Genomic DNA, 16994 nt, shown 5'->3' on the forward strand with positions numbered 1-16994 from the left:
AACAAATTAATGAGCTATTTCTCAAGAGCAGAGCTTAAGGGAGGGAAGTGCAAGGAAGAGATATCATTAAACACTTTGATCCTTCCAGCAGCTTGTGTACAAAAGCAGGTGCTCCCTCCTTTGCTGTTCTCCAGAAGGAATGCCATGGGACTGCACTCCAGAGCTGACAGGGAACAGGAGAACCAGGGAAGGCCCAGCTGCCACCTCCATCAAGGGGAAATGCTGTTCTGCACAGCCACATATTCCATGTCTCCTGGAGAAAGTGGAGATAAACTTACCTTTCCTTCCCTTGAGTAACCAGCCATGTGTTTCTAGTCCTGTCTCCACACACAAGGTTGTTGGTGAAAAAGCTTTTAAGTGAATGCAGAATCTGGCTTTACCCTGAACCCAAGCAGGTTTGTGCACATGGGCCAGGGGGAGAGGAGGAATTGCCACCACTTTACTTGGTTTACTTGGTTTCCTCTTCCCTCCCAGGGCATTTTAGAGGCATTCCTCATGGATGTTTTTCCTGACACATTGCCTACATTTTCTGCTTATGCTCAAAAGACACACATCAAGACAGCAGGAACCACAGTCAACACAGTGAGGTAGCACTGGGAAAGTGCAAAATTCATAAGGCAAGTTGTGAGACAAATCCTTCCAGGGCAGGCTGACAAGAAGGTCTTCCCCTTGCTCAGCTGCCCAAGGAAAAGGGCATATCCTGACAGGAGTGCCTTAGGTTATCTTCCACATCATTCTCTTGGCAGCTGTAATGTGTTTTATCTACAGGTTATTATTCTGCTGCTGAGAACAGAAGGCAGAGGGTGGTGAGGCACTGGAAGTTTGCCCAGAGAAACTGTGGCTGCCTCAGTCCTGGAAGAGTCCAAGGCCAGGCTGGGTGGAGTTTTGAACAACCTGGTCTAGCAGGTGGCATCCCTGTCCTTGGCAGGGAATTGGAAACAGAGGATCTTTCAGGTTCCTTCCAACCCAAACCATTCTGTGGTTCTGTGATTGCAACATCCCAGGACTGACACAAGCCCTGGTTGCCTTGTACACAGCAAGGACTGCTCACCTCTGTCCATGCAGGGGAAGGAAAAGGATTTAAATGTCAGAACCAAATGAAAAGTGATCTTCTAAACTGAAAGCTTATAGGACAGCAACAACAACAACAACAACAACAACAAAAAAAAAAAAAAAAAAAAAACAAAAAAAAAAAAAAACCCACAACCCCCAAAAAAACCCCCCAAAAAAACTCCAAACCCCCCACCAAAAACCCACAAAAAACCCCCACAAAGGAATGAATTTTCCATGACTTTCTGATAGTAAGAAGTTCTTTCTTTCAGTAAGAAGTTTCTCACATTTTTATTCATGTTGTGTCTTAGTGTCAAGAGAAGACAGGTACCAATACATACCCCAAGAGTCCTCTGAAAGGCCTGGTGTGCCAAATCTTAATCACGTGGCCATGTCCAGGATCTCCTGGCCTTTTCCAGCTGGCACCTGGACAAACATCCAATATAATGCTACACACAAAGCAAAGGTGGCTGTGGCTAAGCCTTGGCCACCTCAGCAGAATCAAAGCTTGGCCTGCCAGACTGTGTTTAAGATCACAGCTTTCTTCATTCATGCTTTTTCCCTGCCCCCTTGGAGATGTGCCCACTGCTAGAGATGAAAACCAGGTCGAAGCACAGGGGATGCTGCCAGCCCAGCACTAGGAATAAACTTGCCCAGAACATGAGCTCTGCGAGGCAGCCTTTCTGACACTTTCTGACACATCCCCTCTCCTCTTTGGCCCTTTGCCTAGCATGGTACTCAAGAATTTTAATGCCAGAGCAAGCTAGAGGGGGAAACACTGGTCAAACCATCTATGATTAATTCCGGTTTTCTTCCTGCAGTTTTGCATTGGTTACTCCATTTTCAGGCCATTCTGTGGTAGAGCAGACATGGAAGCAAGCTTACATCATGGACCTGGCTGCTCTCTTCTGTGTATTTTCTCTCATATAGTACTTTTAATTACAGGATAAGCAAAAAAAAAAAAAAAAAAAAAAAAAAAAAAAAAAAAAAGAAAACTAGCAAGCACAGTGATTTTATCCAAGAAGAATTTCAATATTATTGATCTAGCCCAACATGAACTTGATTTTCACATATTGCCAAGACTTCAAATCGAGAATATCAAAAATCAGATCTCTGCAATTCCAGTGCCAGCTGTGCTTCCTCCTGGGAAGCATTCATTATGCAATCCAAAACACATATGTAGATAACACTGGCTCCTACCCCTGTGATCCTTCCTGTCCTCACTAGCATGGGCCATCTGTTACTGCTTAGCAGGCAGCCCCACCAGACACTTGATTGGTACGACTTGCATGAAAAGTATGAAATAAAGTGCCAGGAGAAATGGCATTAAGAAGTCTTTCCCAAGCAATTTACCATTTGAAAAGTGTAATTTAAACTGCACCACATAAGGTGATAAAAGAAAACAAAGCATGAACTAAGCCGCAGAGCAATCTCTGTCCCTACATGATACCCACTCAGGGGGAAGGAGAAGTGGGAAACAGAAACCATGCTGTGGCTAACCTGAAAATTCTCTCTGCCTAAAAGCAGCATGGTCCAGGAATGCCAGAGAAATTAATTGCCTTCTGCTGAGTCCCTGCTGAGCCCTTTGCCCTCTTGTTCACCAAGCCATAGGAGAGGGTAAGAACAAAACAGTGACTGCTTTAAGCCATTCTGCCCTGACCAGCTGGGCAACAGCCACCACAAGGGATTTTAGATAGAACTGCACAGGGCCATCAGAAGAAAACCAGCCTGTCATTCACCCACTCAGATTCAAGATGCACACTGGGATGAATGATCACATCTTTCCATGAGCTGTCACTGCCTACACCTACCAAACACCAAAATACACCTTAATCCAGGCTAGTGAAAAGCCTTAATTTAACTCTGACACAAAACCAAGAGCAGCCAGCATTAATTTCTTCCAGAAAGGTCTCACTGGGGTGTGAGAGAAAGCACAAGCTACAGAATAGGCTCTCAGCATGAACAAACTCCCTTCTACTTGAAGAAATCCCCAAATTAAAAGTTTCCTCCAAGCTGTAGGTTACCTGATATCCTTCTCCTTATAACAAGTTCTAGCCTTAAATGAGAGCTGGGGAAGCCCCACTGTCCCTCCCAGCACAGCCTCTGCCCCTGGAGGTGCTAGTGCTCTCTCCCTGTGCTAAAGCAGAGTCCTGAGAGCTGCAAACCCACACAGAGCGTTCTTTTTAGCTGCCTGATTACAATTTATCAAAGAAAACTGCTAATAACTCTTTGCAGCAGTCATAATATCCACTGCATGAGTAAACTAGGGAGAAACACTTCTTGAGCCAATAAGTCAGTCCAGTTCCTAGAAGCACTTGACAATCCCACTCACAAGACCTGGCAGAGTCCACAAATGACAAAATTCTGGTCTTAAACCAGAACTCCACATTAGCAAAATCCTCCTCTGTGTCTTCATGTCCACAGCAGGGTAAAAGCAAACAAACCACCTTGTACTGGAGGTCACCACTTAAACCTGATCCTGCCTGCCACACTTGGAGCACACCATGGAGATAACAGATCCCTGGCACTCGGCACAAAGAGGATGAGGACATTCCTGAGCAGGTACACCAAGTCTCCTCTCCATGGGGAAGTGTGTCAACACACTTGTGCCCCAGTCAAATGATCACCCAAATAAAGGTGGATCTCCAGCTACAGAAATGTGCAGCTCTTTCCCTGAAGAAAAACTATCCCCCACCATGCCCTGCATGACAGGAATTTGGTTTTTTTTCCCCCACAAAAGGGCTTGCCTGATCTGTGATGTCAGGAAAGTTGTGTGGATCATTCCCAGCTGTGGAAGCCCACTCACCTTGGGGTTGCTCTCGTGCAGCAGCAGCTCCTCTCCCTCTCCCAAGACACTGGGCAGCCTGCAAGGTTTGTTCAGAGCATTGTCTAAGCTAATTCAGAATAAAGAAGCATTGTGTTGTATGAATTTCATAGCTCAGACACAGCCAGCTGCTCCATCATAATCTCTCTTCACAAGCAGAATTCATTAGACTTCTCAGAAGCATTCCCATACTCTACAAGCAGCATCAGGTAACCCTAATTATTATTTCAGCTTTCTACTCCTGCAATTGAAGTAAGATGTCAAAGTGAACGCTACAACATGATAATTATTACAGTTAGGGACTTCAAATAACTAAGTCACAGCTGTGCCACATCCTAGACATATTGCCTGACTTGCACCAGTGGCTCTGTCTTATCAAATGGACATGCCAACTAGTATTTTTTAAGTATTAACACTGGTAAGTAAATCCAAAGGTTTAGTGTTGCTCTAAGTAATTACACAATCTTCTTAAGAATAGAGAAAATACCACATACAGCTATCAATGCTGTAAAAAATCCCATCTTATACAGGATGCAGTCAGGGTCCAGTTTTTTCTGAATTTAATCCAAATAACATGCACTCTGCCATGCCCTATGATGCCAGCCATAATACTCAGCATTTATTCTTCCACCAGCTGACTTGTGTGGTCTCACACTACTCCATCTCATCAACACAGAGATAAGCCTTTTGTTCTTGTATTCTTTTAGTTTAGGCTTTGTTTTCATAGAAGCTGCAAAACTTTAAACACAATTTAGGTCCATCTCAACTTCAGTGGGACCACCACACCAGAGGATAATGTATCTTCTTGTAAAATGATGCTGTGCTGCAAAATCACAGGGTAACCAAAGCAAGTCCAGAGACCAGAGGCAGAATTTAACTCGACAGAGGAAGGGGAAGAAAGTTTATCCTGTTGAGATATCCAGCACACAAATGAATGATAAACCCTCCCAACCACATGTCTGTGGGAATTCTGAGGAATCCAAGCCAGGGTAACTGTCTGTTTCACTGAACATGAATATTAAGCACAGTTTCAAAAACCATTGCCTGACTGCATGAGACAATTTGGTCATGTTTGTTTCCCACTGAATTTAAGCAGAGCAAGATGATGTTGTTAAGACATTTTACACCTCTCATTTGGACCAAGCTGAGTCCACCCACATATGCCCATCAACCAGAGCTGATGTAATTCTTCTTGAAATATCTTTTTATTTCATATTCTTTTGCTTACCAGTATTGCACTAACACATGATGTAGAGCAAATATGTTTCCAAAAGAGAAATTTTAGTGCCACACAGCCTTGGGATTGGGGCACAACTGATAAGCTGGTTAATGGTACTAGAAGAAAACCTGGGTAACTGTCTGCTAATCACTGATGAGGTGGCTCTTATTCTTTTATCATTAATAACTTGATTGATTGCCTAAGAGCTAAGACTTAGCATGAAATTCTTTCCTATATCCTTCAGATTTAAAGGTCTTCAATTTTAAATATTTTTCATATTCAATAGTGCTGGAAAAAATAGGAATTAATTTTGGTCTAACACCTGTTATAACACTGGAAATTAAGGGAAGAAATCAACTAAGTTGTTGTGGTTCACTTATATTCTTTATCATTTGGGGATTGCATTGCTCTAAGAAACAACCAAGCTCCTAGCTTTAATACTGGATATTCTTCATGGCACAGGGATTAATTCTGCCTGGTCCCCCAGCAATCTGAGGTCAGTGAGCAGGAGGGAAGGGAACACATTAAATCTGATACTTCTGTTAAAAAATAGCTATGGTGCAGCATGCTCAGGTTTCTGTACAACAGGGACCAAGTTTGTTTTGTGTTAAAGAGTATTACATGCATATCACACCAGCTCACAGGAACTCAGGCAACTTTTCCATATCATTCTGATAATTCCATGAGCTGAAAATTTTCTCTACCACAGACATACCTATTTTGAGTACAACCATCTTGTCACAAAGCAACTAGCTGTTGCTTACAAAACACAAAAGTCCTGGGAGTGGGAGGTTTTATTTTTGTTGCTGGTTTCTGTTGAAAATGACACAAGTGCTGGATGAAATACTGTTTATTACCACACTGGCTGGTCCAGCACATCTCCTGCAGTTTGTAATTTCACTGGTGAGTACAGAGGGAGAGCCCTGTACCCCACAGCTGCCTGGCAGTGCTCTTGTGCTGGCCAGGAGGCTGCTGGCTGTCCCCTGGCTGTGACAGGGACCACCTTGGATGGGACAAGGACCAGTGGCCCTGTCTTGCACGTCTCTCTGGTGAGAATGCCAGCAAACACAGCTGAGGGTGGGTGAAGTCAGTGCTGAGCAGGCACAGAGGGCACTGAGCTGGGAAGATGCCCAGTGAAAGCATCACTGAAGTTGGAGACCAGTAGGGGAAGGTTTAAAAAGGAATGTATTTTTTCCATAAGGAACTATTTATCTACAAGGCCATGGGCAAATCCAGCAGCTGCCCCATCCTGCCAGTGAGAGCTTTGCACAAGTGCTCTGAAAGCTGCAGAGACATCCTGCACATATTCAGGAACTGCAGCAAGGTCACACTGCCTCCTAGAAAGGCTGGCCCCAGTCCTACCTGCCATGACAGAAATAAACCTGTAAGGTCGTCTCTGTGCACTACATTTTTTTTTCTTTTTAAGTGGTGTGACCTTCTTTTGGAAAATCCTGATTCAATCCCTTTGCATCAGCTCCTGTTTTGTGAGAACAGGAAGCAAAGAATATACCAAAGGCTGGCTTGTATATTCCAGGAAATAATAGGGAAAGATTCCTGAAAGCCAGCTCTCCAACATCTTGAGGCCCTGGTTCTTTCTTCAGGAGGTTTTAGGTCACACTTGCATAGGAAAAAAACAAACCCCTGAAGACTGCAGGTGGTGCACAGATGGCCTATAGGTTATACAGGGACAAGAGAGATCAATTTAAGCCTCTAGATTATTTGAACCCACACAATTTAACTCAGCAGCTTTCCTGAAGTATAAAGTGGAACTCAGTTCCAGGTAACGCTCAAGCTGACCTCAACAAGCAACTCCACACTGGATCAACTTTAACTGACTCAAAGATTCAGCTGTACCAAAAAGGAGCTCTAGCATAGCATCAATGACCTGAAAACAGAGGAAATTTGAAAAAAATTCAAAAACATGCAATAATATCAGCTGCAGGTAAATGGAACCATGCTCTGTCTGCAATCAGTGCACACCACAGAGCAATAAATGCTACATCCAGCACAGGGCAGCTGCACCAGTGAAAATGAACCCAGCCATAAGATCAGCCATCAGGGAGAGCATCAAGGTGCTGAGGGTAACCTATCTGTATTTGTTTCCTTTCTTTGTTTTCAAAGGGAAACAGACATGCACTTAATTATGTTCCCATTCCAAGCCTAATTAGAGCCAGTTAGATGTTAAGTACTATTGAAGTGAAACAGGAGGATTGAGTTTCTATCTGTTCTGTTAATGCATACCTGGAAAGTGTCTCCTCTTCTGTTTTAACCTGTTCTCCCAAAAATGAAAGGCACAACTTGTGTGACACAAGTGTGACACATTTCTGGTGTGTTGACTGTCTTTTAATGCAGGGGTGGCCACAGCAAGTTGTAATAAAAATGCTTTGGGCAGGAGACTGTTAGGGAAGGCAACAAAAATCATGGGTTCTCCATTGCAGGAAATCTGCAGCAATACTCCATCTCGAATAGCTTTTGGAATTGACTTGGATGTGCTTCCATAATCTGTTTACAATGCCCTCCACCTTTTCTTTGGCTGAGTCACAGTCAAAGTCGACAGTCCAAGCAAGGGGCCGTGCACTTCTGTATTATCTCCAAGCATGGACAAAATTCCCAGTCCAGATGGATATCCTAGCAGGCTACACAGGCCTGCAGACCCCAGGTCCCCATCTCTGGCACAGACTTTCACCTCTGGTTGGGCTCCAAGCCCCAGACACAACTTTGAAGCCTTGGACTGATGCAGCACATACCATGACACAACCTGTGATGCCACAAACTGGCCTCAGTTCAAGTTCAGATACAAAAAAAAAAAAAAAATAATGTCAGTGCTACCTGGCATATTCAGGAAATCCTCATTTATTTGAAAAAATTTTTTTTAATATAATTTTCCAAATCACTAATTTTATATCATTGAGAAGACTACCTCCATCAAAAATATCAGGCTTTGATATAGCTCCCATTTACTTTCAGAAACACACAAAATGAGCAATTTTTCATATTCTTTTGCCAAAAAATGCTAAAAGGAGCTCTCCAAACACTTCAAAGTTGCTCCAGATAGAGGCCAACCCATGAGAAACTGTGTCCAAATGACAAATGTTTTTAAAACTTATCAAATGACTAAATCAGCATGGCCTAGCTGAATCCTCAGTTGCAGGAGATGTACTCAGGTCCTTCCAGTAAGAGTTTCCTGCGTGCTGAGCTGCAGATGTGCTTTGCTGGTGGCATTCAGTGCAATTTGCTGTTCCTGTTGCTGCATTCTCTGAAGCAGTGCCCGTAATCCGGTCAGGAACAAGATCCTGAGGAACTTGTCAGCCTCCTTGGCAGCTTCAATCCTGGGACAGCAGCAGGTCTGAGCTGATCCTTTCTGCTCAGAGGCATTAAGGCACTGAGTGGTTATGTGGGTCAGACTGCAGGGGCTTCCTTCTCTTCCCAGTTTAAGGGAAATGTAAGTGCTTCTCTTCCTATGATATTTACAGGGTTTCACTCTCTTTTCTCTTCTCTGATTTCTTGCAGAATCTTACAAGCATGCCAACCTTTTCCTTAACTCTGCTCCCAAGATCCAGAGCCTTCTGCAGATTAAGCCCATCACGTCATTATTCACCCCATCACATTCTCCTAGCAATTAAACTATTTTGAAAGACCCTTTTTGAATACAATAACAGAAAAATAACATTTCAGTTTGATCCATCTAAATCCACATTCAGCCCAAACCAAATCCAACCTTTCCTCAAAGCTCTCAGCAAATATTTCCCAGTAATAAATGATAGCAGGACAAAATTTCAACCTTCTGATTAGCCAGGCTGTTGGTGGATGTGGTGAATCCTGCCTGGCTTTTGGGAGAGGGTCACTGCCAGCATCACACAGTGACCAGACACCAACTGAACTCAGCACAGCAATTCAGAGAAAAGCAAGAAACACAGAGGGAAGGGGGGGCTGCTTGCTTCTTGTAAAGATTTTAGTACTGTTCCCAGAAACACAGAGAAGAAAAAAGCACACCTGGAAAACATTTTTCAAAACACTACGTGGAAATTAGAGCAAAATTAGTATTAACAGCATTAACTTCCGTTCTTTCATTACAGCAGCTCCTAAAAATCCTGTGTCCTCCTCCCAGAGCTCCAAGAACCAGCTCAGCTATGAAGTAACAATAATCCAGTAAGACACAAGTGTGCCATGCTTCAGAGTCCCTTTAGTGCAAGGGAAATTCAAATGCTTCCCTCTCCTAACCCAGAACTGCGATAGAGACAGAACATTTCAACCATCTGCCCACCACCCTGAGAGAGAGCCAAGATGGAAAGAAGCCTGCTCTGCCCATGTGAAGGATCCCTTCTCTGAGAGATGATTAAAAGCTAATTAATAGATATGAGCCTAAAGAAGTAACATCAGGCAAATAAAAATGGCTGTACAATATCTGTCATCTGCTCCCCACAGTCACTTCTGGAGTCTTGCATTTTATTCTAAATATTCAGTCACCGAGGTTTGCAAGGCACTGAGACCAACAGGGCTGAAAAGTGCAAATTTGGTGGCTGCAGAAGGGACTCAGCACTACAGCAAAGGCAGCATCTCTGTAACAGGGCACTGGGCTTAAACAGCATGTGAAAGATTGAAGGAGATGTTTCTGCAAGCTCACATGCACAAAGAGCCTTTCTAGATATTCATCTATTAACTCACTGGCACGTAAATTTGTAGGACAGTTGCAACAACAGAAGAAATGATGATAAAAATCCAGAGATGGAGACAACCAACGGTACCAGGTAACCTAATTTCCCTCCCTGACAGCACAGGGATTTGATAAATAGTCACAGAATCAGAGATAAAATCGGATTATTGGATCCATTTTAAATTCCCTTGGTTTACCTACGATAATTGCCTCCATTTCCTTGACAAGCAAGGCTGGAATGAAGCAGCATCCAAGGACTCCACTGCTGTTTTCATGGAAAAGTGCTAACCAGGCCTCCCCAGCACCTTTCCCTGGGATTTATATTTACCCTGTTTAGCACACAACAGGTTGCTCAGAGCACGAGGGAACACTAAACAGCCAAATGTTTACTACACATGCAGTGGCACTCCCCCACAGCCTCATGCCCTTCCCCGTGAAAAACAAGGGCTCCTGCCACTGCCTGGTTATGAATGCATCCTGTGCCTTCCCAAACAGAGCTGAAACAACTTCCAAGTCACCCACTATCCCCCTCCCCAGTCCAAACTGACCCATTAATGCGAAAATGTCCCCATCCTCAAACTACAGAACTGTCCTGTGCAGACTCCAAGGTCGAGGGGTGGCACTGGCTGAGATGCAAGCACAGCTCCACAAATAGAAAAGAAGGAGCATTTAGCCAACAGCAAAGTCAATTATTCCATTAAATGAGGTGCAAAATGCTAATTTGTACCAACACCACACAATTTTCAGAACGTGAAAAATCCCAACCAAAACCCCACTAAACTAAGCCAAGCTGTGCACACATCCCAAAAAGGAATTTACGAAGCTGACTCTGGAGTTATGGTTTCAAACACCATCTAGCCTTTTCTTAGTTGTTTTTAAAAATCCAGTTATTTATTTAGCCAACAGAATTCACCTTGGGCTATGCTTACTAGAAAACACCATTATCTTTAATCTTTCATGTATATCATTATGAGAACAGAACAGGAAACAACTGACTTAAGGAGGCACTGCATGAGGTTTGTGCCTGAGCAATGGAGCACTTCAAATCTGTCATGATAGGGGGATATGTGCATTTTTGAGAGCTTGGTGGTTTTTTTGGGATTTCAGGTAACTACATATGAGTAAAAACACTTCTTTCTAAAAGTATAGCAATGTTGACTTTGCAATGAAATGGAAGCACCAAGAGATTGAGCAATCTAAGCCACATGGGAAAGCTAAAAATTTCCCAAAATATTTCCTCTAAAACCATCTGCTAACATATATTTTAAAATAATTAAAATAAAAGAAATACAGGCATGGTAAGAGGTATTAAAAAGAACAGAAACACACAGGAACCAATGCAGAAGCACTGGAAAGAAGATTTGGGGAGAAAACCAGTTATTTCAGCAACCCAGCTGGACACTTACAGGGGAGATGACTAATGCCACTAGTAACTCAAAGGGACACACAAATTTAATCCCACATTATAATGCAGAGCTCAGATGGCTGCATTTGAGGATGGGTCAGGAGTTGAGCCATAAATCTGTGTTCCCAAGCAGGCTGCCACACTCGCTCTTTGTCTCAGTCATTTCCTGGAAAACGGCTCTCTGAGCCCCTGGAATGGCAGGGAAATGCCCCCTCCACCCTCCTGCCACAGTGGGAGCTGCCTGTCCCACAGCAGAGCCACTCCCAGCACCCACAATTCCCCCTTTTTGGGGAATTCTGAGAAGATGAAAATGGGGGAGCACTTTAAATCACTCACCAGGACTTCCCACACCTCCCCTGCCAGAGGGGCACTGAGTCCATCACCCTTCATGGGGCCATCTCCAGAACCCCTGACCTCCTCACCAGCGACACCACATTCCCAGAGGAACTGGCTAAAAGTAGAGGAACCACATGAAAACACAAAATTTCCACCTTTTTAAAGTCACAGCCCTGGTGTGGCCTCACAGCCAAGCAACACTTTCCTGCCCCACCTCTCTCCTGCCACCTGCCAGCTTCCAAGGGGTCACAGGAGGCACAGGTCTATTTTCAAAGCAATAAAAACTCGGAAAACCAAACTACCACTAACTATGAGTGAGTTAGCTTAGCTCTGATTTTTCACATAGCCAAAGTTCTGAGAACCTAATGTAGTCCCCAAAAACTTTGGAAGGTGCTCTTCAGATCAGTGACCCACCTTGGAACATTATCTAAATGGAAACTCTACTTACCGACAGCAAGAAAACCCAGCTCCAGCAGGACAGGACACACAAAGCACTCATTTGAGTGCCAAGTGTCTCACAGGGCCTGGGATCAGAAAGCAATCACTTTGCCATGGTGCCTATTTGGGGCAACAACAAGCTTTGCATGGAAGACAAAACCCATTTTCCTCAGCCATGTAACTTTAAGGACAAGTGCATGCACCCTTAAAGCTCCCTCCCAAAACACAACGAGGCAGGCAGTTAATTTTGTAACAAAACATATTTAGAAGGCTACAGTGAAATATTAATTATACACATGTTTTAAGATCAAAGGTTACTTAAGTACTAGACACATACAAGGTACTGAGGGGTGCTTCAAGGTTTCTCTCTCCTATAAAAAATTCACTTAGAATTCTAATCCAAAATTCATCTTCTCTTAAAAACAAGACAGGCTCTATCTCGGATTTCTATGCAAGCAATTTATGATACCCAAAAGGAAAAAATAAAAATAGCTAACAGCCAAGCAGAGCTTTTATCACCTTATTTTAATCTCCTAGTTCCAAACCAGATGCATTCAGTATAGAATTCTGATTAGGAAAAAAATGGCTGTTGAATTTTTATTACTACATCCCTTAAGGACCAAAAGTGGTAACCTTAGGCATTTAATGTGTTCTATGAATAACAATACATATGAGCACACAAAAAGCTTGTTATCTCTCTTTATGGAATTTTTTTTACCATGTTGATACATTTATGGAAAGAAGTTGGGAAGTATGGTGAGGGGGAGGAGAAGAAGCTATCAAAATAACAAGTTACATTAAGCAAAACCTATTTGGAAAGGAACAAGCTATGCAGTATGAAATTTGAATTAACTGTGTCTCCCCATTACAGTCCTGCAGCTCCCATGAAATCTGTGCAGCCTCATTTAATGTTTACACTAAAAGCCTTCACCTATACACATCTGTCCCACAAATACAAATGCAATTCATATTTAAACCTGGCAAAAAATCTCTTGTTGGGGGAACATGCTGTGTACAGAGACTTTCTTATTTTATAAACAATGTGAAACGCACAGAAGTCCTTCATGATGGTTCAGAACAGCTCACTGGATGCAAAGAAGCATCTTCTCCACAGTCCCTCACGTCTGTAACCACCTGACCCACCAGGCAAAGGGTTTCCACCACACACCACCCTGTCACAGGACGGGTTTCTGCCCTGTGTTGTATCACAACTCCATTCTCACAGCTAGAAAAAAAAAACCCATACAAACTGCAGCTAAGCAACGCAGAGCATTCTCCTTCAGAAATCAGCTTACAACCTCTCCAAAAAATGTGGGAAAGCCGTCAGAATAAAAATTTACAAACCAGCCATTTGTGGTGCTGGCATGGTTTCCTTCTGGTATTTAGCTCAGTCCAAGAAAAAAAAAATTAAAATAGTTCATCCAATAGAATCCTTCCCATATTTTCAGCTCTGAGAATTCACAAGGACTCAAGTGGAGTTACACTGACTCTGGAGCCAGCAGATTCTAAGAGTACAAAAATCACCCCAGAAAATAATGGAGAGGGAAGTCCATGCATCCCTCACCTCTCAAACTTGCCTGAAAAAAAGAAAATGAGTATACAGCCAGAGCACACCATGTTTTTTGCTCTACTCATAGCAATAGCTGTATCCTGCTCCTATTTATCCTAAATGGATTCAGAGCCCAGAAAGAGGACAAAAATATGAATTACTTTTTGTTCTTGCTTTTAGCACAGAAGAACTGATAAAGACTTAGAATCCGCTGTCAAATGCTCTGGACCTTTACCAAATCCTTTGCTGTCTTCTCTCACTGAGACCTGCCTAGGTGTCCCTTGGCTGGTGCCTTGAGAAACCACATGCAACAGCAAGCATGATTCTTCTTCTCCTTTGATTGTGGCTGCAGGATTCTGTCTCCAGCCATTGATTTTCTCCTCCTTTTCCAGGCTCAAGGAAGAGGACAAGCAGAGACTCTGGCAGCCGTCGAATGTTAAATAACTGGAAGAGTGGGCCATGCCCTTGGAGAGCATCAGGAGACACAGGAGCCTGAGCCACAGTTCAGAGGAAAAGAATTCACAGCAGAGCACCCCACCAGCACAGCCGCGCTGCTGCAGCCCAAACCCGAGCTCAGCTGTGTCATTTACCCCACGAGGTCCCAGCTGTCAACCTGGCCTGGCATCCTGACAGCCTGAGGCACAAATGCCCTCAGCCAGCTGCTTGGCTCAGGGTACAATTCTCTCTTTTTAAATGAGATTAGCGTTGGTGAAATGTGCTAGCTCAACGGGCATGCTGATCTAAGTCCTCTGTTTATTCGGGCTGCTGCAGATACAATGATCACTTTAAAAAAAAAAAAGACACAATTTTAAAAAATGCCATGAATTCGCCTGAACTCCTGCAGTTGCTCACTCATCACAGAATGAAGAGGGGTTTCTTACAGATCTGCTGAGAACTGAGGACTGGAAAGGATGAATCTTGAAACTGTGGTAAGTGTTTAACTTAGCCACCTCCTTGAGACTAATGTGAAGAATCTACTTGCCGACAAAAAACCCAACAGATTATTCTGGCTTCCTATCCATTTCAGTCATCAGACACCCCTGCTGCCACCAAGATTATTAAAAAAGAGGGGGGGAGAAATATGCTAAACACCGCGTGGAGGGGGGGGGGTACAAGGGAGCCAATAACACCGAGGTACTGCCATAAGTACGGATAAGCAAAATGTGTTTTGGTTATGTTTTAAAGAAAAAAAAAAAAGCCTATGAAGTTGAAGTTGAAGCAGCTGGAGTCCTGTGCTCACTGTAAGGATGTCAAACGTTATTGCCATGAATAAGCAATTCTTTGTTTTAGAATGCCTTTTTAAGCAGAAAGATGAAGATTTGAGTCGGTGTGTTTCACGGGCACTTTCCACAGCGCACAGCGACCAAACCGAGAGCACAACCATCTCCCCCGGCTGGGAAGCCACAAACCCGCCCCAGTGCTGTATCGATGATGCGCGGAGCAGGTCCCTAACGGCACACAGCGGGGCCACCATCGCGTGTTGTCACCGTGAGCCATTAAAGGTCTTTAACCTGCCGATCTCCGCCGCGATCCGCGGCTCCTGCCGGGGATCTGCTGACTAACAGGCCGGGGCGCTGCGAAAACCCCGGGGTCGCCTGAGAAACACGGCCGGGCTGCCCGTCAGGCAATCGCGGCAGCTCAATTAATGCATCTGGGTCAGGAAAATGGTTTGCGGGAGCCCGAGCCCGGTTACGAAACGCGGGTACCGCGGCCGGGGCGAGGGCAGCCCCCGCTGCGCGCGGGTACCGGGGGGCTCGGGCGGCTTCGGATGCGGCGGGCAGCGGGGACACGGCAGCGGGGACACGGCAGCGGGGACACGGTCCGGCAGCGGGGACACGGCAGCGGGGACACGGTGGTAGGGACACGGTGGTAGGGACACGGTTCAGCAGCAGGGACACGGTCCGGCAGCGGGGACACGGTGGTAGGGACACAGTCCGGCCATGGGGACACGGTCCGGCCGGCCAGGGGGGCGTCGGGGAGGCGGCAGGCTATGGAGGCTTTCAGGGAGACCCCTTCAACTTTCCCCCGCGGGGATTCGGGGGGATGTGCTCGCTGCGAGAGGAGGCAAAACCCATCATTTTTTACACATAGAAATGGGTGTGTATGAACGTGTAAGCTCATGTATGTGCGTGTGTGTGCACGCAGAGCTGTGTTCCGGCGGACATGCCCCGTCCCCGCTCGCCCAGCGGAGCCCCCCCGGCCGAGCCGCGCTGCGGAGCCCCCGGAGCCCCCCAGCCCCGGGCAGGTGGGGCCGGGGGTGCCGGGCCGTGCCCCGCCGTGCCCGTGAGCCCGCGCCGCACTCACCCAGAACACGAAGGAGTAGATGATGAGGAGGGTTTTCAGACACGTTATCACGGGTTTGGTCTCCATTCTCCTCGATGCCATAATACTGAGATCCCGGCTGCAGGCTGGGCGCGGGAGGAGGCGGAGGAGGAGGGAGGGAAGGGGGAGGGAGAAGGGAGCGGGGGGGCGGAGGGAGGTGAGCTCAGCGCCCGGCTGCCGCGGCCGGGCTCACCGCGCCTCCTGCTGCCGCTGCTGCCGCCCGGGGACCCCCTCCCCGGGACCCCCGCCCCGGGATCCCCTCCCCGGGACCCCCGCCCCCGGACCCCAGCCCCGCCCCGGGCCGCCGAGGGCAGCGCACACCGCGCTCGAACATCATCTGCCGGGGGTGACATTCACTGGGAGATCTCGGGGAGGGGGGGAGTTGAGGTTTTGGAAGATGAGGTGAAAGCCCCCCCCGGCCGCCCCGTTTTCTCGGGAAGATGCTCGGAGGCGTTGTTCGGGCTGCTCAGGGGCTTGGGGATGGAGGCGCTGCGTGGTCGGAGCTGCAGAGGGAATTGCCCGTGCGGGAGAAAACATCTTTCAGTGTCACGATTAAAATGTGTGTTGTTGCGCAAGCTTCAGAGCTCTGGAGACCGCAGCAAGAGCAAGCAGCTCAGGTTTGACGGTGCTCTGGCCGCAGCCTCGCAGTCTGGCTGAGCAAGGCTGTAGCTGAGAGCAGGAGCTCTGCCCCGAAGCCATTTGTGGGACCGGGGCTCCTTCAGCTCTCCTCCTGTGGTGTGCCTCTTCTGCAGCTCTGGTGCAGGTGACTGTGCAGGCTGTAAGAGCTGTGACCTATGGACGGTGCCTTACAAGAGCCTGGCCTTGGCTTCATGTCAGCCTCGAATCTGAGCTCTATGCTAAAACTACTCTGGACATTGAACCCCAGCGAAACTGATGAGAAACCTCATTTTTCTGTGTCTTTGAGACCCTCAGCTTGCTGGAACAGAGGTGGCTCAGCTCTGCCTGGAGTGACAGCACACCCCGGGGAGGGCACAGAGCTCCCGAGAGAGCCTGCTCCTCCTCCTTGGGGAGCCCAGCGAGGGATGGACAGCAGGGAAACAACCGAGCTAGCCTGGGGATGGAAAAGGAGCTGGTCCTGCAGAGCCCTGGCAGCGAAGCAGTGGTGTGGGTCTCACCAGCCTCCTCTGGGTGGGGAGAGAAAAGGCTTGTGGGCTGGCTGCCCCCAGGAGAAGCATG

General features: G+C 46.2%; 1 protein-coding gene across 1 annotated transcript in view; it reads right to left on the reverse strand.

Moving 5' to 3' along the window:
- TSPAN7 (tetraspanin 7) overlaps positions 1-15940 on the reverse strand; it is an 88187-nt gene extending 72247 nt beyond the window's left edge. Inside the window, exon 1 of the mRNA XM_064407336.1 lies at positions 15780-15940. Within this exon, the coding sequence (XP_064263406.1) occupies positions 15780-15860 (81 nt within the window). The 5' untranslated portion in view covers positions 15861-15940. The remainder of the gene's footprint in view (positions 1-15779) is intronic.
- Between the last annotated feature and the right edge of the window lie 1054 nt (positions 15941-16994).

The sequence above is a fragment of the Passer domesticus genome, chromosome 2 (genome assembly GCF_036417665.1).
Source record: "Passer domesticus isolate bPasDom1 chromosome 2, bPasDom1.hap1, whole genome shotgun sequence".
NCBI lineage: Eukaryota > Metazoa > Chordata > Aves > Passeriformes > Passeridae > Passer > Passer domesticus.